The following is a 24265-nucleotide window of genomic DNA, read 5'->3' on the forward strand; positions in this document are numbered from 1 at the left end:
ATGCCCCCGAGCGCTTCTCCTTCCATCCTCATCCTTCCTCCTCATCCTCCTCTTACTGCTGCTGAGGGGCCGAAGCCGCCTCAGCCGCTTCTCCCGCCTCAACGCCCCCCTCACGCGGCGCGGCCGTTGGGCGCGCGCTCTGCCGCAGCGCGCCGCGCACGAGCCCTGCAGCGGTTTCGCCCCCCCCCCGCCGCGGCTTCCATTCGCTGGCCCCGCCCCCGAGCAGCGGTTGAGGCGAGGGGGGAGAGAGAGGAAGGGACCGGGTCTGGCGGAGGGATCCCCGGTTACCGCACACCCAGAGCGGGGCGGAGGGATCCATACGCTGGACCCGCCCGTCAGAGAGGGAGGGAAGGAGGGAGGGAGTGATGCGGCGCGGCCGGGCTGGCTGAGGAGAGGTGGCCGTTATCTGGGAGAAGGGGGTGGGAAGCGAGGCTGGTGCGGCGGGAGGCTGAGGCGGGGTGGGGGGGGTAAGTGGGGTAGGCAAAGAGCTGGACGCGGGGATTTAGGGCTGGGGAAGGGGGTCGGGGGGCTCCGGAGGCCGAGGGGAGCGGCCAGCGCGGGGGAAGGGCGAGGTTGTGGGGCGAGGCGGCGTGTGCCGGTCCTGCCGCTGTCTCGCTTGGTGGAAAAGGGAAGGGGTGAGAAAAGGGAACTGGGTTAAAATAGCCTCTCATCCCTGCCGGGGGCTGGTTCCCTCTCTGTGGCTGCCGTGCCATTGCGGGGAGAGGAGCAGAGGGGTTCTCTTGTGTGCAGGAGCAGCCTGGGGGGGCTGAGCTGGGGGTCTCTGCCCCTCATTGCCTTCCTTCATCTGGATTTTTGTGTGTGGGGAAGGGGCAGGATGAGCTTGCAGAGTTTTAGTGGAATTTCTCCTTCCTTTCTGAGGAGCTGCCGCTGCTGAAGCAGATTTTTCCTTCCTTCCTTTTTTTTTTGTCTGATGCAGTATCCCAGTAGCTAGGCAGCCTCCCTCTTTTCTTTCCTTCCGTCCTTATACCCCTTCGGTATGTAGGAAGGGAGAGACATCAATGGAAAAGCTGAAATACGCGTAGATGGACTTTCAAATGCCTTTTTTCTTGCAAGAGGAAGATAAATCCCAGTTGCCAGCGCACTGACTTTTTTGTTGCTGTTGCATTGCTTGGTAAAAATGGGGTTCAGTTCCTCCAGCTGAATCCTTGGAGCATTTCAGAGTTGCTACAGCAAAGGACTTCTATTTTTTCACATCAGAAGAGCTACATTGATGTTAACCGTTTTCTTGTAAGATGGAGAACGAGATATTCACACCCCTCTTGGAGCAGTTCATGTCTAGCCCTCTTGTCACCTGGGTAAGCATTTCTCTCTCCTCACACCTTAACTCATTTATTTGCTCATTGTTTGATGATAAATGCCTTGCGGGGGAGAATAAAGTGGAGTTAGTGTCACGGTGGTGATGGTTGTGTTTTAGGTTAAGACATTTGGACCGTTAGCTGGAGGAAATGGGACCAACCTGGAGGAATATGTGGCACTCGTGGATGGCGTGTTTCTGAACGAAGTCATGCTGCAAATGTAAGTGTGTGAGAGTTGTGCCTTGGGTTGATTTTTCTGCTCGTGTTTCTCTTGTGTGGTTTTATTTCATATGAAAACTCCTTTTCTCCCTCGTATTCACCTCTGTAGATCTCTTTTCTTTTATACTTGAAGTAGTAATGTGGTCAGTTAAGAGGAGACTTTGGAGCACAGCAGATGCTCTGCACAGTTTGCTGTCTGAGTGATGTATTTGCAGGATGTATAGTGTAATACAGGCTGAATCACGATATGCAGAACTTACTGGAAAACTGGATGACTGTAAATAGTTTCCCAGCTTTCCAGTGGAGAAGCATAAAGGTTCATTCTGCTGTAAGTCATGCTTGTAAACAAAATTCTGAATAAATTTGCTTGCTAATAAGATACTAATACATATCTCAGTTCACGTGACATGCAACTTAAGGATCATATGCGAGTCACATAACATTGTTTACTGAGCAAATGGACTGTCCTTCAACTCCTTCCGCTGTGTTTTTCACAGTTCCAAATCAGAGTAGATAGTTGTGCAGTAAAGCTGATGTTTTAATTGACTCTATAGAATGTTTTCTGGCTGTGAACCAGTGAAGAAACATTTTTACATGGTTTTATAAACTGTTTATTCAAAACTCTGACTGTTAGAAACATTTCTTTATAGTGACTTTTTGTTCAGCGTAGTTGTGACTGGAACGTTGCCCACTACTGTAATGTTGGAGAGTAGCGCTTTTGTCAACTGCCTAGTGATCTAATCATAAAAGTGTTACTAGTGGAAAAATATTCTCCATACCTTTTTTTGGGGGGACATTTAAGTCTTTACAGAGAAATACAGTTTTTGTTTGAATAGGTATGAAAAAATGTAGGTTTATGAATGGCTGGATAGATACATTGGTGGGTGAGCAGCTTGTGTTGACAGCTGTTCCTCAGGAACACTGCTCAGTGATGGGCATCCTTTTACTCTGTTTATAGATTTTACTCATATTTAGTATTTTAAATGTTTTTGCTGTTGGTATTCAGCTTGTACAACTCATCTGTGTAAAAAGATCTACACGTTACCACATTTAAGTTTGAGTTTGCATCCGTTTGAAATCAGCATTTTCTTTTCTCACCTTCTATGCAGCTAAAATTCCAAGTATTCACTCCTGTAATATTGAGAAACATGGAAAACTTAGTGGAATTGAGCTTTTTGGAAGAAAAAAACCCATCTTGAATGTATTTCTGGCATATTTTAATCAGAATTTGAAGTGATGCATTCATTGAAGCATGCTGGTTTTATGTATTTTTTTTCTTTTTCTTGGACTATATATAAATGAAGTAGCTTCTCGATGGTGACAATGCCTTGAACTCGTAGAGCTTCTATCTGCTGAAAATGTTTGGCAGGCAGATTTAGTACTGAAACTGGATCAAGGTGACTGTGAAGAATATAGTCTTGAACTTTTTGAACACTTAAGAGTATAAATCGATATCTGATACTTATGTGGGATATGTGTATGTAAAATGGAAAGCTGCCGAGAGGGAACATTCCCATGCTTAAGCCAGAGTGTCTTGAATTTGGCTTTGACTTTGCGCATTCTTGACCCCATATCATGATTACTGTACTTAGGAGTGGTTTGTGTATGTATTAAAAAAACCATGCCCAGGAGATGTAAAATAAAATAGTTTGGTAATCAGAACACTTAAACCCTACCTTAAACTAGAGGTGTGGTACAAATACAATTCATTTTACAAATAGGTAACTACACTGAAAGGTGTATTTCATTGAAAATACATTTTTGGGGGACTGAAATGTGTTATGGTTGGTTACTACGTAAGAGTACAGTTCTGGAAACTTCAGTTCTGTTTTGGAGGGGTTTAGTTTATTTTGAATTTTTTGCCAGGATTGAAAGAGGGGAAAAAATGTTTCATGTTTTGCAGACTGATTCCATCTCTGGTGAAGTCACTGTGGAAACCTGTGTTAGCTTCCAGTCCTATTCACTTTGAGTAGCCACCTATTAAACACGTGTCTTCATTTGCAAAAACATCTCAGGTGCAGCTCCAACTGATCATCTCTATAACTTATTTTCAGTATTTTTCCATTTTATTACTATTTCTTTCCCTTTCAGTCTTAACTGCTGTATGTTGAGAACATGGGGCAGAAAAATTTGTATCATGTGACTTCAAAAGCAAAATATTTTGCTACAGAATGTTGTGTTTTGGTGGTTTTTTTTCTTTTGTTTTAAGTTCTCACTGACTTAATTCACATGAATTCGAGGTCTGTGGTTAGGAGCTATGGCTCTCTTGGAAGCTATAGAGAAACGATCTTGCAGAAGTCACCAGGAGTGCCGTTCATACAAATATGTGGAAATCACCACTAGAAGTTGTTTTTCTTACATGACTTATGTTATATGATGCTTACTGTTCACACCAGTTTTGAGATATTAAGGCTGTTAATGTTTTGGAGTGGGATTACAGCTGGTGCATACCTGTCAGCTAAGGACTTTGTGATGTGGTGGTGGTGTAGGTTGTTTCCTGTGGTTGGAAAGCTGTTTGCAGTATGAGATACTTTAAAGGGCATTAAAAGCAAGGGCAAGTGGAGGCTGTTAGAAGTGTTGTGGTGCTGCTTTATATATACTTTCATACTTTATTTTTGCCTAATGTTGAAAAAACAAAATCTGTGACCATAAAAGCGAGTTAATATTGGATTAGGCATGGTTTGTAAACAGTTTCACAGTCAGGAAAAGTGGTTTTGTTACTTGGAGAAGGCTTTTTGTTCAGTTAAAAAAGAGTTAATCCTGCCCTCCATCAGCTACAAGTGAGAGTGTTAGTATGGCATTTGTTTCTCCTTGTGCTTGTCTAGACCAAATCTATTTTCATCAATTGTAATGATATAGACAGAGGAAACAGATGTCAGCATTGGAATAGTTGCAGGATAATGGTACTGAGATGGTTGGGTTTTATCAGCATGGAGTTTATTAGTACCTCATACATGAGAGAATAATTCATTAAATTCCTTCTGTGTCTTTTGCTTTTGAGTTTTTGGATGTTTCAGTACATATGAAAATTACACAGATTCCACTCAGTGTTACATCTGAAGAGCTCTTTCTTTGCTGGAGATGCTACAGGCAACTGTTATTATTATTATTTTATTTCATCTTTAATTAAGGAGAGTTCCAGTTTACAATATTAGCTCCTAACTTGAGAGAATGTCTCTCATTTCCTGTTTAAATTTAGGACCAGTTCTACAAAAGTATTTGGTTACCTACCTTCTGCTGGGATCAGTCAGTATCTGATACCTCTGGATAGAAACCCATCTGTCTTTCTAAATCTGAGCCTTTATCTTTGTGTTCTTTGATACAAAAGGACGTCATGCTTCTTGGAAATAAATCAGAACTCAGAAGATCACTGCAGTGGTGTTCTGCCACAGCAGGGAGATGGAGGAACATACCAAGAATACTTCATACCTTTACTATACCTCTGTATCATAATGCTTCTAACATTATGAAGTGCTCATTTACTTGAGTAAAAGAAATGAAACAGTCTAATGGATTAGTCACCTGTTGCACATCTTGGTGCATTTTACAGTAAAATAATACTTAGTTGTCGTAGAGATTTTTTTCCAGAACCTGACTAACAACACTTCCTTTATTTTAGCCTTAGTATTGCACTGTTTATATACTCTTCTGATCCAAAAAGATGGAGATGTTCTTACAGAAACACTCATTTTCTGAGTGTTTTTAATTGTCATTTCTGATATTTGTTAATTGACTTCCAACAGGATTGTGTAAGAAATGCTGAGAGTCCTGTAGTACAAACTGTGCTTCCCAAACTGACAAGAGTCTTACTGGTTCCTTTGAATAAAAATAGGCAGCTGCAAGGAATTAAAAGATTGAGACTTTCATTACATTTAGCACCACCATTAATTTGTGGTCAAGTAACAAAGACTTGAAACTGTATTTTAGTTTTAATGGTTTTATTTTACTATGCTTTGTATTTGTGGAAGTGGGGCTGTTTGAACTATTGGACAAATAGTGCATGCAGAATCAGTATAGGACCAAACTCTGAAAGAGAGTTCATTTAATCCACTGTCTGGAGAACCTGTCTGCTTTCATCACAGTGTTGTGAACATGACTTGTCTTAATTGACTATATTAATCAACACTATCCATATCAGTTGCATCTAGACATGCTGAGAACTATTTCAAAGGATTAAGTATTATATTATTCTGTTTTTCTCCCCTTTGCTGTTCTCCCCCTGTTTTTCACCGGCTGGATCCACATGCCAGCCTTTCACACCCATAGAATTTTCCAGGTGGACTGGCTGACTCCTTCCTTCCACCACTCTGCTGGTGTGTGCCTAGAATGTGTAGAGTGCTTCATTGAGTCCTATTCTGAGCTCTTAAGTCTTTAGTTGTATGCTTTTTTCCAAGCAGTTGAGCTTGCCAGCCCATACTTCTGGCTTGCCTATATCTTTCCCTGAAAACTGGACTTCATCTCTAGTGCCTGAGCCAGCTGCCTGGCTCTGTGAAAGGCTGCAGGAACATGCACTCCAACCCAGTTAACTCTTTTGTGAGAAGAAGACCAACTAGCAAGAGGCAGCTCTGGGCAGGAAAAAAGGCTTTGGGAAAATGAAATTGAGTTTGGCGGTAAAATTGTGAGCATGTATTTTAAAGAAAAGTCAAATATTACGAAGTCTGCCCCGTTTTCACCCTCTTGAAGCAAATGGATTTGGTTCACACTTTTCAGACGTGCTGTCAGGCTTCCACACGTGCAAGGTAGAGGTCACTGTAGTAGCTGGTGAGAGTTCTTGCTCCTAAGAGTGGTTCTGCAGCTGTAGAGCCTACATTTTTCTTAAGGAAAGCTGGATTTATAACATTCAGTTTTTGGGTTTTTTTTTAAAGAAGCAAATTCTGTAATAAGTGATCCAGCGGAACGTGCACTGTGGTCAAGATTGCTGGAAGTACAACCTTTTGATTGCAAAAAAGGAAAAGATAGTTTTTACAGTGTAATAATAATTAATTTTAGACTGGAACATCTGCCTGCAGTGAGCTTTGAATTGGACAAATGGAGCGGACATAGGCTGATACCTGCACTTCTGAGGTGCTTGGAGTTTTCATGGCTAAAGGAAGAAAAGTGTGGCTTGAATGTGGAATGCTTAAAGTATTTGCTCTTTGCTTATGTCTTAAGTTTTACTAGGGTTTTTTTATGCTTTTGTATCTTTTCCACAGTTGATGTCCACTTTCCTTCATCCTCTCTGCTCTGATTTAGTAAACTGTTCTGTGGTTCACTTTTGTTTCTTGCAGTATTTTGAAGATCAGGAAGTAAATAATCTTCCTCTGCATGTATACATCCACTTCTTTGCTCTCTTCTGCATGTGCTATCTTGAGCATCTATCCTTGACTCTGTCCCCTGGTTTCTTTTGTTAGTGTACTACTTATTCCATCCTTAGTCCAGGCTAGTAGCAGTAGCTGGGTCCAAGGAATAAAAGCTGAATTAAAAAGCCATTTCCTAATACATACAGAGGTGCCCTCTGGAGTCTACCTGCCTGTTCCAAAAATAGCAGTCTTAGTTGAAAGATCTAAAACCAAAATAACTTGTTTCATCAAGGAAAATATTCTGGCAATGAATCAACATATATTCATTATGGGTTTACAGTTTTATTTTCAGTTTATTTTACATTTCACTCAAATTCTACATGCTGTAGAATAATGAAATAAACTTACTGACAGCTTTCTAGGTTATGTGTTACATGTTTCACTGTTGGAGAAGGTAAGAGTGTACTGACACACCATCTCCTGAATAGCTCAGGGCTGTTTTGCATGTAGAGACACATGGGTGCTGCGTTGGAGACTACACAGCAGGGATGCCTGAGCAGAGTAGTGGAGGAGATACAGCCACAGAGCACAGTGCAGCACTGCTAAATAGAGCTGTTGTTACACAAGGTTGAGTTGGCTGTAGCTGAAGTCAGAGGACCATGTGGGAAACACCACGAGTGTGATGTTGGGCCAGGGGAAGACATCTCCCTGTTTGGCACTAGTGGCTGTGCTGTGTGCTGTAGTGGTTCAGGCGTGATGGCTGAGTGGTTCATCTAAGCATCATTTGCCCTTAGCAGCACCCAGCGTTCAGGCTGGGTGAACTTTCAGTTCCAGTCATGGCTGGCTGTGATATCTCTGTTTGTGGGGCTGACTTTGCTCTTTACCTGCCTCTGCTTCTGTGCTGTGGCAGTCCTGGCTCCCTGTATTGTACGAAAAGGCAAAACACAACTTCTTTTGCTCTACTTTTTGTACCAGAAAGGTCAGTTTGCCCAGGTGGCTGGGATGCTTTGAGCCACCCTACAGTGTTGCCATATTTCTTGGTTGTTTAACAGCAGTAAATTCCAGCATTTTGGATTAGCTACAGTTATCTTACCTGTGCTGATCTGCTTGCATCTTCCACTGGCAAGGTTGTGTTTCTTCATGTATCATGGCTGGCTTGGAGATCTCTACACCACAAACCTTTGCAAAGTATTGCTGTGCTCTGATTTTTCTTTTGAAAACTGATCTAGTACACTGACAAATTGGTTGCTGAATCATAGAATGGTTTGGGTTGGAAGGGACCTCAAAGCTCCTCCAGCTCCAACTCCCTGCCACGGGCAGGGACACCTTCCACTAGAGCAGGTTGCTCCAAGCCCCTGTGTCCAACCTGGCCTTGAACACTGCCAGGGATGGGGCAGCCACAGCTTCTCTGGGAAAAGTCTGTGCCAGCACCTCAGCACCCTCACAGGGAAGAGCTTCTGCCTCAGAGCTCATCTCAGTCTCCCCTCTGGCAGGTTAAAGCCATTCCCCTTGGCCTGTCCCTCCAGGCCCTTGTCCAAAGCCCCTCTCCAGGTTTCCTGGAGCCCCTTTAGGCACTGGAGCTGCTCTAAGGTCTCCCCTTCAGGAGCCTTCTCTTCTCCAGGCTGCCCCAGCCCAGCTCTCTCAGCCTGGCTCCAGAGCAGAGCTGCTCCAGCCCTCGCAGCAGCTCCATAACCTCCTCTGGTCACAACTTAAGCTCATCTGAAGATCATTTAAGCACATCTTAATCTTATGCTAAATTCAAGATTTTCCTCATGTATTTCTTCTGTTAGGAAGGGGCTTTTTAGCTTTGTGTTCTTTCATATGCTCCTCTTGTATTTGGTTCCTCTGCCTTTTTCTCTAAATACCAGTTTGTTGCCTGCCTTGTCTTTCACGCTGTACCGCTTTTCCCTATGCAGTAATTATTTAGGGATCAAGACAGTTTTCAAAATGCTGTTCTGTTAGAGCACATGACCTCAGTGGTCAGAGGTTATGTGGTAATAAGTGTGCAGGAGTCTCTGTTTGTTTGTTTGCTTCAGTTTAGAGTCCTGTATCTCATCCTTCAGATGCTCCAAAGAGGGATGGCCTCTTGGGCAGTTGTTACTAAGCGGGATTTACAAAATGCCCCCCGTTTGTTTCATTGGACTAATGGATGTTAAAGCATTGAATCAAAGCAAGACTACTGCTTGACCCAGACTCTGTTGGTGTGTTTTCCATTGGCTTCCTCTAAAAAGGCAAAAATAACCTTAGATTGTATTTTTGGATTCAGAAATAGTAAGGGATGAACTTGTCAACAGCTTGTATTATATTCCTGGCTGTTGAGTGACTCTTTGAATGTGTTGTACATTTAGGTACACTTGAAAACTGGCTTCCTTTCCTGTCGTGATAGGAGATAGTCTCCTTAGGTTTATTACAGATTTTTATCTTGTTTTAAGCTGCAGGGAAATATTTGCTCTAGTTTTTGTCATGTTGGTGTTTTATTTTTTTCTTAAATAAGCCTTTGAGCAGAAAATGTCAGGTGTAATTTCCTGGCAACTTGAGAATATACTTGTTGTATATTGAGAGTATTGTGTATGCCAGACAAAACCAGAATACAGATACTAGTTGATGTATGATAGAATGTAGAGAATTGTCATACTTACAAAATGCTGGGTTGCATCTTGGCCAGAATATTAATGTTTTAGGGTGAAAAGAATGCACCACTTTTACAGGCCCCAATATGTATGCTTATCTTGTAGCTTTGGGTAGTCAACAGGGGTAAGGTCCTTCTTGTATATCTATAGTTATATATTAATCAGTAGGTGATTGTACATGCATTGATGTGCATGCAGAATCTGCAAGGCATTTCAGTTGGTGTGCTGAAGCAATGAGTTGCTCACGTGGATGAAATTTTTACAAGAAATGTAACTTATTTTCTTTGGCAATCCCCATCTCTCCAGGAGCCTTGCATATGGATTTGTCTCTTTCTCTGGAATAATCTGGGCAAAGGCTCAGATCTGTCAGTAGTTGAAGAATTGGTACAGGAAGAGATGAAGATGTATATTTTATTGCTATTAACTTACTTACAGGAGGGTTATTGTCCTTCATAAGAAAGGAGAAGTCTGGATTTGTGTTCTAACCTAAAGTATTTAACTTGATAATCTAGGATTATCAAATAAAGCAGAGTACATAGTGCTGTGATGTTGGAGGTTCACGTAGGAGAGAAAAAATGTATACAAACTTAATCTCTTAAGAGTTCAGGGTTTTTTTAAGCTCAAATAAAGAAGACTGCATAAATGTGTCGTAAATCCTACATAAGTTATTTTCCCTTGTATTAATATTTGAAATAACTTGGCACGTGAGCTCCACAAATGTCATTCGCTAAGGGCAATAAGTGTTTGTTTGCTTCTGCTTGCTGCTCCCTATCTGTGATGACAACTTTCTGACCCTATTCTGCTGCTTTTATAACTGTTTCTGATGTTTCTTCCAAACCACTTAACCTGTATGTTTGCAGAATGTTCTTTTCAAGGTAGATTGTAAAAACATTTTCTCACTTTAATGCCTTCTGATGTTTGGTATCAAGTCATGCTGCATCTTGTGATCCAGATCTGAGAGTGCTTACTTACGTAAGGCTAATCTTTCCGTTGTCACAGGATTATTGGGGGTGTAAATGTTTGCAGTGTTTTAATGGCCAGTTACCTGAGGTGTTAATTATGAAGTCAACTAGTTTTCACTTACTCTGTTAAATAGAATTAGACTGAATTAGATCTTCAAATTTGAACTCATTTCAGAAGTAAAAAACATTGACCTCGAGAGGGGAAAATAACACACAGTGAAACTGTATGAAACTTCAGTGTTCCTTGTCCTCAGTGCTTTGTTTCTGTGGTATGTCCATCTTCTTACTTGTCCTTTGTAGACTGTATGTATACTCTTGCAACCTGTGCTACCCGTTTGCTTAGTTTGGAAAGCAGTGTAGTGCAGGTACCACAGCACTTCTAATTCTACCTTTTCAAACAATGTTTGCTACTAGGCCTTTTGTAATTAAAAAAAGAAGCAAACCACAAAACCAACAACATGAACCCCGTAAGATACTTAGATTTGTTGAAGTAGTAAAGTGTGTTTGTCAGACTTTCTAGTTCTCATCTGTTTGCTCAGAAGTTTTGTCAAGTTGTTTTGTCTAGGAATCCTCAATTATTTAATACCCAGGAGAGTTTATTTTGTGTGACAGTGTTAAGTGTTCTGTGATGCTCCGAATCCTATAGATTTCAGGTTAGCTATAAGGAAGAAATTCTTCTCTAGAGGGTGGTGAGGCACTGGAACAGGTTGCCCAAAGAAGTGGTAAATGCCCCATCCCTGGCAGTGTTCAAGGCCAGGTTGGACACAGGGGCTTGGAGCAACCTGCTCTAGTGGAAGGTGTCCCTACCCATGGCAGGAGGTCAGAACTGGATGATCTTAAGATCCTTTCCAAGCCAAACCAGTCTGCAATTCTATAGATTTTCCTTTCCGTTATTGACACTTTTTGGTTCAGTGGAAGCCAGTTTACCTCTGCTCTGTGGAGCAGAGGCTGCTACATGTTCTCATTGACAGTTGCAGGGAGCTCGCTCAAGTTACTCAGTGCAGTGAGTAGTGATTCACCATTTTCAGTCTTTGGCAGAAAGGTTTGTTTGGGGTTTTTTTACGTAGTGTGGTAGGAAAAAGGGTACATCTGCTAGTCAAGCTGAAACAATGGTAGTAAAGTTGTTCCATGCTATGTGATGATAAAGACAGCTGTTGATCTGTAAGCTTGGAAGGTATGGATTTTTGGGGGGTGTTAATTCAGTGATACAAGTGTGTGCTTAGTAAATGACAAGTAAACTGTGTTATTTCCTCTCATTTTCTCCTACATGTTGCTCACCTGCATGCATCTTATTACCATTAAGGAAAAGTGACAGAAAATAAAGCTGGGCTGTTCTGAACTCTCCTTTGTTTTTAAAACCATGGGAGGGATAAATTAAAGTGTGCTATACTTTGAGGCCCTGAGTGACATGATTTAGTGGTGGACTTGGCAGTCCTGGGATAAAGGTTGGACTTGATGATCTTAAAGGTCTTTTCCAACCTAGTTGATTCTATGATTTTGTCTGGCTGTTTGCACATTCAGGTGTAAACCTGGGAGTGCACAGATGTGAGGGGATGTCTCTTCCTTCAAATAATACCACTGACAGTGGGACCAACCAGCAGAGCAGTTGTTGGTCAGAGCAGCCCTGAGTTTGTGAGGTGTAGCAGGCCCATGGTGATGGAGAAGGGAGAGGCAGGGTTACTTGGCACGAAGGCCTGTGGCACTGCTTCAGTTACAGCTATTCCAGCACACTTCAGCCATGAGTAATTAGGCAGCTCCTCTGCTGTGAGTGCCAACAAGAGAGCTTAAGCACTGTGCAGCTACCCTGTGAGTAGTTCAGCCTGGTCAGATGGTGCAGAGCTAAGGCAGAGAGTAGGAAAGCTGTCTCATAATGCTCAGTATCTACTCATATGTTCTTGGCAGTGTTCCCTGTGGTCCCCCCTAGCTGATTGATTTGTTGTAGGCCACTTGGTCATGGGTTTTTTTAAAGTAGGCATAGAGCTTCAGCCTCCTGATAGTTTATGATGTTGGACATAATCCTGGGAAATGGGGTTTTGTGCCAGGGCCAAAAGACTTTTGATGTCAGACCTACTTCCTAAAACTCGCATTAGCCTGAAACAAAAAACCTTTGATACCAACTGCTGAACTTTTGGCACATACAGTCAGTCTTTGCTAAGTGCAGGGTTAGCAAAGTGTGCTTAAATGGAGATAGTAATATGCATCTTGTTTTGTGGTAAAGGATGTCACGGCATTTGTAATGGTATCTTTAGATGTTTGAGCAGGTGTCTGCAGAATTACATGGCCATTTTATCTGCGTTGATTGCTATTCAAACACTATTGTTGCAAGGGTAGAAATCCAGGCATTTTACAAGTAAGAGGTAGGTTGTCATAAATGCCTGCTAAAAGGGCAAACAGTGGTTAGTATAATTCACAACATTTGCTTATTGCAAGTTGGGATTAGGGCATCCTTTTAGAGGATCCTGTGTAAGTGCACAAAGATAAAACAGCTGGGCTGGATTCAAAAGTGAACACTTGAGCAAGTCTAGAACGTTCATCCTTGTGTCTTCAGCAAGTCAGACTGTGGCTCTCCAGTTGTATCAGTCATGTGTATACTGTGTGATATCACTGGGCCATCGTGGTGTTCAATGTTTACAATGGCCTGTAGGGACAGGCCAAGGGGAATGGCTTTAACCTGCCAGAGAGGAGATTGAGATGAGCTCTGAGGCAGAAGCTCTTCCCTGTGAGGGTGCTGAGGCGCTGGCACAGACTTTTCCCAGAGAAGGTGTGGCTGCCCCATCCCTGGCAGTGTTCAAGGCCAGGTTGGACACAGGGGCTTGGAGCAACCTGCTCTAGTAGAAGGTGTCCCTGCCTGTGGCAGGGGGTTGGAACTGGATGAGCTTTAAGGTCCTTCCAACTCAAACTAGTCTGGGATCCTATGATTATCATCAATACATTGCAACCTCTGGGCTTGCATGTCTTGCATGATGCTCTTCAGGAGGTGGAAGGACTTCATTGCCATCTCTTTTTCAGATAAGAATGTGCTCAGTTACTTCTCTGAATGCTTCAAGAGTGGATAGTCTGTGTCATAGGATCATAGAATCAACTAGGTTGGAAAAGACCTGTAAGATCATCAAGTCCAACTATTACCCCAGGACCGCTGTCTTTAAGGAAGTCATCCATTTGAATCCATTTCTGTCAACACAGGAACTCTGACAAACGTGTGCCAGAGGTATAGCAAAGGAGTTAAGATTATTTTTTTTTCTTTATCTTTTTGATAGGTTTAGCATGGAAATACTCTTTGGCAGCAGCAGTTAATCATACAGATAGATGCAGAAGGAGTTTGAAGTATTGCCATCTTGTCCCAGCCTTTCTAGAATGTGCACGGTCAGAAGGTTCAGTCACTGCAATACTGTACTTCAGAATCTGCCCCATCCTTTGATACTGTACCTCCTGCAGGCTGACCTTTTGGCTGTGATTGATGATTTTAAAACTGACCCAGCACTACAGTGGTGGAAGCCAGTGCTCCTTTTGTCCCATATGCAGAGGTGCTTCCAATAAATTCATTGCCTCAATGTACTGCTTTGTCTGGTGTTGCTTCAAATGTGTAAAGCAAAGTGGAGATTATCAGTTATTCTCCAGTGAAGGCCATGGACATCACCGTATTAAATTTCTTTGCAAAACACATTTTGTATGTGTTTATTATTTTCTTGCTAAATAATAATGTAAATAATGGAAATGCTGCTTTAATATTTGAACTCTATCCCAAAATTCCAATATCAGTAATTACTGAAGTGTTTGGCAGAGAGGAGGAATGAGCCTCAGTATTCCAATTAAAGGGACTTTGCAAAAAATACAACTTTATTAGGCAAGCAATACTTATGTGTAAGTAAATACTATGCTACTGTAAGCTAAACAATCAGTATGTTACCCTTTGAGATGTACACTTGTATAGAATTTCTTCCAAAGTGCTTGTTTCAGCATTTCACTGTATTGAACAAATACATTCAAACAATGATACGTTTAGAATTAGTGTGCTTTATAATACTAGAGTTAATCATGAAGCACCATCAAGGAACAGATGGCAAGAGGGGACGCAACTGGTTTGCAGTCTGCATAGATTTAAGCATGAAGCCATTAAGCTATCAGATTCCCATTTCTGATAGATTTTGGTCAATGAAAAAATTAAAGACACCTAATCCCTGATTATATGAGGTTTCAATCTGTAACTCACGACACTGGTAGGATTTCAAAATCACTGAAGTTCTCTCTCTAATCAGGAGTTTTAAACTAATGCATTATTGGGATAGATGCTCCTGTCTGGTTTTATTGCATTGAAATTAATGTATCTTGTCATAAGTAGGTTGCTCTTAAATGTAAAATTGCTTAAGGGTATCTTTTACTGCTCTGCTTCCTATTGACTTCCGGACAGATTTGCCCTATTTTGCCAGGCTATTTGCTGCTGAAGCAGTTCAGTATCTCCACCTAATAAAAGCAGTTCAGAGCATGTATTTGCCTTAACAATATTTACAGTGTAATGAGCACAGCAACCATTACAATCACACGTTGTTTAAAAAGTCTTTTGTAAAGGTGTCTTTTACGATGGTCTATTTTAGTCCTGATTTCTTTTCAAAATCCTTTAATTTGCATCTTATTCCCAACAGCACGTATCGGTTTACATTTGGGCCAGTACCACTGGAATATTCTAATACGCAGAATGGTTTAGTGTTAATAAAAATGTAATTATTCCAAAATATTCTTGATCGTCAAAATTAAACAATTCCCCATATAGATACAAGTAATTTATTACAATCTGTGAGGGATTTGTTGCCAAAAAGATGTAAACTGATTTAAAGATGCATGCTTTTGAAAGTACAGATTCTGGTGACATGTTTAGAATGTTATCTTCTGTATGAAAAAAATAGGCATATTTGATTAGTTATTTCAAATGCTTGGTAAGAAAATTAGTATGTCTGTTCCTGGCTTGGACCAGTCTGACAAAATACAACTATACAAACAACATATCATGGAAAACTTGTAGCTAACATTGTGCTATGCTAATTCCTCTTTGAGAGGTACGAGTTAAAGACATCAGTATTTCAGAAGATGGACTGTATTGACTGACTGAAGATAATTTAAAAAGGTGTTTTGTGGATTAAGGAGACTACTGAGCTTTAAAGTTGGAGTGAGACCTGGTTATCAGTATTGGGAATGAAGGTGGGTTTACTTTTTAAATAATGAATCTCCTGCTGAAGGACCTAATCATAACTCTTCTAGTAACAGTGCACGGTGTGAGACATGATCTGTCAGGTCTGGTCTGGCTGTTCAATGCACTCTGCAGGTCAGAACTGACAGTTCAGACATAATCTGAAAGCTAGAAATCGGTGACTGCAGATGAGGGGACACTGGTAAATGCAAACACTGAAGGATTCTTCTATCAAGTGGTCTCTATTTTAGGTGTTTACGTTTTAACAGGTGGGTCATTTTAGTAGGGAGCCTATTAATACTCTGTTTATAAAGTATAATCATTGAATTACATAATGGGGTTGGAAAGATTTAAATTATCATGATACAGAGGTAAAAGAAGGGTATTTGCAGAGGAAGATACTGAGAGCAGGGTGTCACTCCAGGAAGAGTTAGAAACAGTTTTTTTTCTAAGTAAAAATCACCCTAGTCATTGCTAACATGTATTGAGTGAGAGTGGCAATCACAACTTACCCTCTTATTTGAAGAATAAGGATCCAATACAACAGTCTTTACCAAAAAAGACAAAATCAAGGAAATAAAACTTCCCAATAGCTGTAATGAGTTATGTTGTTATGAGGATGATCAGGGGCTGGAGCACGTCCCGTATGGAGACAGGCTGAGAACATTGGGGCTGTTCAGCCTGGAGAAGAGAAGCTGCGTGGAGACCTCAGAGCAGCTTCCAGTGTCTGAAGGGAGCTACAAGGATGCTGGAGAGGGGCTCTTCATCAGGGACTGTAGCAACAGGACAAGGGGCAATGGGTTCAAACTGAAACAAGGGAAGTTCAGGTTAGATATAAGGAAGTTCTTCCCTGTGAGGGTGGTGAGGCCCTGATACTGGTTGCTGAGAGAAGTGGTAAATGCCCTGTCCCTGGCAGTATTCAAGGCCTCAGGCGATATGCTCTAGTGTGAGGCATCCCTGTCCATGGCAGGCGGTTGGAACCGGATGATCTTAAGGTCCTTTCCAACCCAAGCCATTCTATGATTCTATGTTTAATTGCATTAAAAATGATTGGTAGAGGTTAGTACTGTTAGTACTGATATTTAAGTAACTCTAATTTTATTAGCCCTTAAAAGCAAGGGGTTAAACTTCTTGTTACCACAATCTGTTTTAAAGTTCTGTTGAGAAATGTCAAGGGAACTCTGAGGTCTGGGTTTCTGTTGGACCTGTTGTTGTAATCTGTTGGAGAAATGTAATTCATTCTGTGCACCAGGTTGTCCTGAGGCTGACGTTCTGATTTTGCTTGGTGATAGTCTGCACTAGCATAGGATCATATAACTGGCCTGCAAGGGATTTTTCAAGTGGTAAAGATACAGTTCCAGAGCACATCTGTGGCCCAAGTTTTCCCAGCAAAATTCAGTGTCAGTAAACTGCTTCCTGCAATTCATGCCAAAAAGAAAAAACAAAGGTTGAATGTTTTCTATTCTGAGATACAGGAATGAATCATTTTGACCCAGAACAGTATAACTTTTATCAAAAAAGAAGCCTGGAATTTCCATAAAGTGAAAGGAATTTGTCAGTCATTGAGTTGGTCTTGATAGATGAAGGTATGCACAGCATAAGAAAAAATACATCTATGGAGAAAGGGGGGATACACGGGGTGAATTGGTGGAAATAAAGGAATGTTGCTTTACTTCCAGCAGCAGTTGATAGGTATCAACAGAATTTCTGATTATCTTTGTCAGAGTGTAATTCAGTAGAATTGATCAATATGCTGTTGGTTCTCTAAGGATTAAGATGGAGAAGATGAATCATAAGAATGATTTGCAGTGGTGCTGTTGCCAGGTGTCCACTAAAGCGTTCTGTTAGTGCCCAGATTCTGTTGTATCTGTAGTGTTCACATGTGAGAGATGTGAATTATTTACTTTTATACTGTGAGGGGGAAATGCTGGTGTTCAGGAGCAACATCCAGGTACAAGTATAATGACACCCTGCAGTTCCTGACCTGACTTCAAAGATCTATATTTGTAACATCAAATAGAACACAAAGCTCTTGTGCTCTGTCTGGTGTATGTGAGTCCCAGTAGTGAAATACTGTCCTGCAGAACTGCCAGGGTCTGGCTGGAGGAAACCCCAGTGTCAGACCTATTTTACTCGTGATCCCAAGAGTGAAATTAAGATGCAAGTGAGGTCAAGTACCATAATCGGTCAGTTGGTTTATTACAAAAAGACTATTATTATAAAAAAGGGATTATTATAACAAGGAGATAGTGATAGGACAGGTTGGAAAAAGATAGAAACGAAGCAAGAATTCATGCAGAGAGGATAGTGACCACCCTGGATCTAGCAGTGTCCCGGGGGTGGCAGTCCTCCAGGGTCCATAGTAGTCGTCGGAGGTGGGTGTCCCAATAGTGATTACCTTTTCCCACTTATATTATGAGTTGGGGGGAGTACCTCTGTTCTTAATGTCACACACAGCACGTTCCTGGCGGACCAGTTTCTCTGGCCTTGCAGCCAGCTCTTCAACTGCACATGTCTGCAGCAATTCCTCACACCAACCTTGAGATAATGGATGGAAGAGTCTTACCTCAGCTCCTCCCACCCATCTCTCAGGCAATGGACAGTGCAGTCCCATTTCAGTTCCCCACACCCTTCGCTCAGGTAATGGACATTGGGATCTTAACTCCTCCCACCCATCTCTCAGACAATGGATGGTGGAATCCCATCTCAACTTCTCGTACCAATCTTTGAGACAGTGGATGGTGGAGTCCGATTGCAGTTCAGTCTCTCACAAGAACATGAGGATGGCAGTGGTGGCAAAAGTGTGGAACTAAGAATTTGTGTCAGGAGGAATCTTGGGCTCTAATTGCCCATTTTTTAACTCTTCCACACCGATATCCTAGGCATGCTTCAGGAATTTGTTTCTGTGTTGATTTCCCATTTGTACTACTGGGATATTAACAGTTTGTATCAAAAATGTGTAAAGGTTTATAGAATCACAGAATCAACCAGGTTGGAAAAGACCTTTAAGATCATGAAGTCCAACTGTTCCCCAGCACTGCCAAGGCCACCACTAACCCATGGCACTGAGGCCTCGGCTACACGGTGTGTGAACACTTGCAGGGCTGGTGACTCCAGCACTGCCCTGGGCAGCCTGTTCCAATGCCTGAGCACCCTCTGGGGAAGGAATTGTTCCTCATCTCCATCTAAACCTGCCCTGGGGCAGCTTGAGGCCGTTTCCTCTTGTCCCATCCCTTGTTCCTTGGGAGCAGAGACCAGCCCCCTCCTGGCTCCATCCTCCTGTCAGGCAGTTGCAGAGAGTGATAAGGTCCCCCCTGAGCCTTCTCTTCTCCAGACTAAACCCCCCAGGTCCCTCAGCTGTTCCTCATCACACTTGTGCTCCAGGCCCTGCACCGGCTCCGGTGCCCTTCTCTGGCCCCGCTCCAGCACCGCAATGTCTCTCTTGCAGTGAGGGGCCCAGAACTGACACAGGATTTGAGGTGCAGCCTCAGCAGTGCCCAGCACAGGGGGACAATCCCTGCCCTGGCCCTGCTGCCACACTGGTGCTGATATAGGCCAGGATGCCGGTGGCTTCTTGGCTGCCTGGGCACAAGCTGCTCATGTTCAGCTCCGTTAGTCATCACCCCCACCTCCTGTTCCATGAGCGCTTTCCAGCCACTCTGCCCCAAGCCTGAAGTGTTGCATGGGGATGTTGTGGCCCAACACAGTGGTATGTTTACATACCATCATGAAGACATAGTGCTATGCAAACGCTAAAGTTTTTGTTCTTGCAAAATCTGAATTTTCTGGTAAAGCTTTTGAAATGAGGAAGTGGAAAGCCTGAGCTTTTATGACATTTGTGTTTTGAATTCTTGTGGTTGCATGCTAATTTTTGTGTTGATATTAAAATAAGAGCTATTACAATATCCAGGAAACTCCAGTGCCCTCTGTTGTAAGTGCTGTAAAGGGAGAGCCATCTGAAATGCATGGCTGTGGAAATGCTGCTGAAGATGATGAAAAAGCCTGGAGATAATCTGATAGTCATTAAGATTAAAGATGAAGATTAAGGGCCCAAATCGGTCATTTGGAGATATGAACGTAGAAGTAGGAGACTTCAGCTGATCTCTCTATGCCAGCAGGGCAGCAAGATTTATCCTGGATTTTCTCTTCTGATTTTGACCAATTTGAATGAATTCAGTTTGGAAAGGAGTTCAGTTCTACTCATCTCCAAAGCATAATCGTTGTTAGCCATTTAGTTCTGTTTGCAGCTACAGGTTGGCCGAGTTAATAAATCCAAGGTGACATCTTAGTCACATAGTTTGGGCTAATGTATCCTAAAATGTACTTTAATTGTTTATGGTATTTTTAGGAATGTGGTGATGAACATTAGGAATGAGGCAATTACCCATGTAAGAATCCATGTCCTGGTTTTCCTAGATTTGTATTTGTAAATATGAGGAAAAAAGATGCTAAGCTTACTGCTTTGCTTTTAAAAATGACTCTGTTGGAGGTGCATTTTATGTATGATCTGACTTCCTTTCCAACAATACTTTTTCTGCAGCGTTTCTGTTCATGCGTACAAACCAGGAAGTTCTGATAGCAGTAAACTGAAGAGATGAATCTCTCTCTAAAAAGTGTAATATTCTATAACCAAAGAAAGCTGTAAAAGGCAAATTGAAGTTTGTGTAGGTAACTTAAATATGTAAATTTTGTCTGTAGTGACACTGGTACGATAAGCATGTGAAACCACCAATCAAAGTGATAAATTGCATCAAAATAAGTCATGATGCTACTAAGTTCAGTGGAGTAGAGGGAATAGCTCAGTTTGGGGTGCTGGTTCTTTACCTGTACACATTGCTGTTGAATCAAGTATCTGTAAAGAAGCGTATGAATCACGTGTATACCAGTGATCTTGTAGACTGCTTACATGTAGTTTCTTCAGATAAAATATATATGTTCTGTAGGATGCATATTTTTCTCTGATGTCCTGTGAACAGCCGTCAGCTTGTGTGCACCAGCAGCGTCTGGTGTTCAGGTTGGAGGTTCTGGGTGTTCTGCCAAGACAACTCGTGCTGACCTGTAACCTGCTCCATTCAGTCTCTCTCTGAGGAACTCTGTGGGAATAAGTACACTGTGTTCTGTATGTGCTGTTCAATAAGCAGACCCTGCTCCCCAGGGGAAGATGTAGCCGTGTGTCACCTGGCAGTACAGTACGCCCAGGTGACTGGGGGAAGGCTGTGATGAGCCTTTGCACGCTGCTTAGAACCCAGGTGATTCACCTGTGGAAGAGGTACAAATGCAGACCTTTGCTGGAGCGTGACTCTAGTAACTGAAACATCATCTGACCATGCATAGAATCAGACTGGTTTGGGTTGGAAGGGACCTTAAAGCTCCTCCAGTTCCAACCCCCTGCCATGGGCAGGGACACCTTCCACTAGAGCAGGTTGCTCCAAGCCCCTGTGTCCAACCTGGCCTTGAACACTGCCAGGGATGGGGCAGCCACAGCTTCTCTGGGAAAAGTCTGTGCCAGTGCCTCAGCACCCTCACAGGGAAGAACTTCTGCCTCAGAGCTCATCTCAATCTCCCCTCTGGCAGGTTAAAGCCCTTCCCCCTTGTTCTGTCCCTACAGGCTCTTGTCCAAAGCCCCTGTCCAGGTTTCTTGTAGGCCCTCTTAAGGTACCTCTCTTTAGACAACACTTGTGCTAAAAAATTGAAGAATGAGGAGGTTTTTGGCAGTGTAATTTCTTTTCCCTTGGTATTTGGTTGTGTCCACTATAACATTCAGGTCATCTAGGTATTACAGCAAGTTACTCCTTTTTTCTGCATTTGATTCCCGACTATAATCTTTTTCCTGTACGTGTTGTTACTGAATTCTACTATTCTGCTGTCACACCACTTTTGCACTTTATCGAGGTCATTCTCAACTGCCATAATGTTCTTTGAAGTTTTTGTGTTTGTTGGTTTGGTATTTTATTCCTCCCCCTTTTTGCCAGTGGCAGTTCTGGTAAGAGTGTCCTGTAGTCCATTGTCTAAATCATTAATGACAGTGTTGACTAAAAGCAGACCCAGCAAACCCCCACCCTTGCAGGAACCTCCAGTGTGACAGTGAGAAGTTAGTAGTTTGAGTGCAGTGTTCCAGCCAGCTGCACGCTTATCTGACAGTAATGTCATTAAACAATACCATAATATCATTAAATATCCAAAGTTGTGTTGTGCATCTGTATTAAGTGTCTTTGTATAAGTTAAGATGCTTCACACCAGCCATAACTTATGAGTTCTGTACAGGGTGTTGTGGGGGAGCTGCACTGATTCTGCATTGTTTTCCCTGAAAAATCACAGTGAATGGTTGTCACCCTGTCTTGTATGTGACTAATAACTTGGTATGTTACGAGGTATTGAAAAAGGGTGACTCATCTGCGTTTCCTCAGATCCTTTCTGCTTTGTGAAGGAAAAAAGGATTGATTTCCTCTCTGAAGCCAAGATAAACCAAGAAAAAATCTGGTAGTATGTGAGAATACGTGACAATAACTCCAATTAATAATGCCTTTGTTGACAGATTTCAGTGAGCTGCAACTAACTGTAAGATAATTTAGTGTGTGCTGGCATGATGGATTTCATATTGCTCATTGTTCTAAAAGTTACATTCTGGTTTTGTGCCTCATGACAGTTAAATAGCAGCATACAGCTTTCCAGTATATAGACATTCGATAATGTAGCCAGTCTGAATTCTGTTATTGGTAATTGTCTGCATCAGTGAGAATGATTCCTGATGCCTGCAGTGTGTGTGCCAGGATATTTACATTACAGCTGTGTTCTGCTTTCTGTATTCTGTCGGGGAGGAGTGCAGAGCCACAAAACTTTCTTGTCATATTCCTTCTCCTGTAATTGTGATGGGTGCTCCCAAGTACATAGTCCGTTAATAGTCAAAAAGGGTGCTAAGCTGAGTAGCTCTATCAGAGACACATGTTTCAAGTTATTAAGTTGTTGCTTTCTGTCTTTGGCAATCACTTCCACAACTCCTTCTTTACTTGTGGAGGGGAAGAAAAAGCAGCATGGTGACCAAGACAAGAAGCTGTTATGCTGGCACATTAACTGTATCATCTGTTTTATAGAGGGAGCTTTAGAAATTAATGTTCAGTGTGTTTAATTTATTCTTTTCTTTCTTTTTCCAGTAATCCAAAGTCTGCTAATCAGAGGATAAACAAAAAAGTAAACAACGATGCATCACTAAGGATTCAAAATCTGTCTATTTTGGTGAAACAAATAAAAACTTACTATCAGGTCAGTAGTTGTTTCTTGTACTGTGCTTTGCCTGGCATTGTTTCTGTGTATTCTTTTATAGTTATGCCATTAAGGATAACAAAAATAAGATTAATATTTTGAGATACTTCATGGGTGGTTTATAAATCTGGTCACATTTTTTATCATGCTTAATTTACAGCTATAGTAGTAGTCTGGAAACACTTGAATGTGAGTGATGATGTGTTTGTATAATAGATATTCTGCATGTCTGAATACTCACATAGTACATTAAGCAGTATTGATTGGTATTTTTGAGTTGAAGCAAGTTTTGTCCATATGAGAGAAATTACTGCGTGTGTGGAATCTTTGTAAGAAAAATGTGATGAAATTTATTGGTTTTAAAATTGAGGAGGAAAAAATCAGAGAGGTGATAATGATCAAATGGGAATTCATAGTCAATGCAGTGATGGTCTCGTTTAGAGCTGTGAAATAGGCATTGAATTTTTGTGTGTTTTGTGTAATAGGTAAGAGCTGGTACCGTGTTTTCTAGCCTGGAGAGAGTGGTGTACACTGGAGTAGAATCATAGAATGGTTTGGGTTGGAAGGGACCTTAAAGCTCATCCAGTTCCAACCCCCTGCCACGGGCAGGGACACCTTCCACTAGAGCAGGTTGCTCCAAGCCCCTGTGTCCAACCTGGCCTTGAACACTGCCAGGGATGGGGCAGCCACAGCTTCTCTGGGAAAAGTCTGTGCCAGCGCCTCAGCACCCTCACAGGGAAGAGCTTCTGCCTCAGAGCTCATCTCAATCTCCCCTCTGGCAGGTTAAAGCCATTCCCCTTGTCCTGTCCCTACAGGTCCTTGTCCAAAGCCCCTCTCCAGGTTTCTTGTAGCCCCTTTAGGTATTGGAAGACTGTTATAAGGTAGGAGGACACTGCAGATATCGCCATTGAACCTTATAGTGTGTCTTTAGTGCCCTTCCGCACTTCCCTGCTCCTTTCTGTCACGAGAGTCCACATCTGGGAGAAAATCTTTGATCTGCCTCTGACAGTGCATCATGGCAGAGCCTGCACTGATGTATGCTTTGCCTCATGTGTACACACTTAGTATGTTTTCAGAAACTCCAAAGCACACTGACAATTCCCAGCTGTCACTTCCTGCAGTGGTCAACCACTGTACATCTTTCTAGCTCACACTTTACACATATGCATACTTCACATTGTTCTTTACTTGGCAGCTACTACATGTGGATGTTAAGTGCTGCTGCTAAGACCCATATGCTTCTCTATTTCCTGATGGTAGTTATTTTCAACTGGGCATTAGTGTTTCACAACTGGTCAAACAATGGCAGGATTGATCTTTATTTGAATACAAAGCGTTCCCTGTGCTGCTTTGGCTTTATAGTATCAGCAATGGTATCAAGCAGAATTGCTTGCATTTAGGTAGCTTGTCTTGGAAT

The 24265-nt window shown here is 42.1% G+C and overlaps 1 protein-coding gene across 16 annotated transcripts in view; it reads left to right on the forward strand.

Moving 5' to 3' along the window:
* Positions 1–375: 375 nt before the first annotated feature.
* Positions 376–24265, forward strand: part of CCDC88A (coiled-coil domain containing 88A) — an 86977-nt gene continuing 63087 nt past the window's right edge. For 15 of the 16 annotated variants that reach the window (XR_003992085.1, XM_030490985.1, XM_030490987.1 and 12 more), the window contains exons 1-3: positions 416–1316; positions 1436–1536; positions 22740–22848. Coding sequence is in view for 15 of the 16 variants with exons in the window: in XM_030490985.1 (XP_030346845.1) it covers positions 1254–1316; positions 1436–1536; positions 22740–22848 (273 nt within the window). In the remaining variant the exon portion in view is untranslated. Of the gene's footprint in view, positions 396–415; positions 1317–1435; positions 1537–22739; positions 22849–24265 lie in introns of those variants that run through there. The other variant, XM_030490977.1, reaches the window with a different exon arrangement.

Source organism: Strigops habroptila, chromosome 6 (assembly GCF_004027225.2).
Source record: "Strigops habroptila isolate Jane chromosome 6, bStrHab1.2.pri, whole genome shotgun sequence".
NCBI lineage: Eukaryota > Metazoa > Chordata > Aves > Psittaciformes > Psittacidae > Strigops > Strigops habroptila.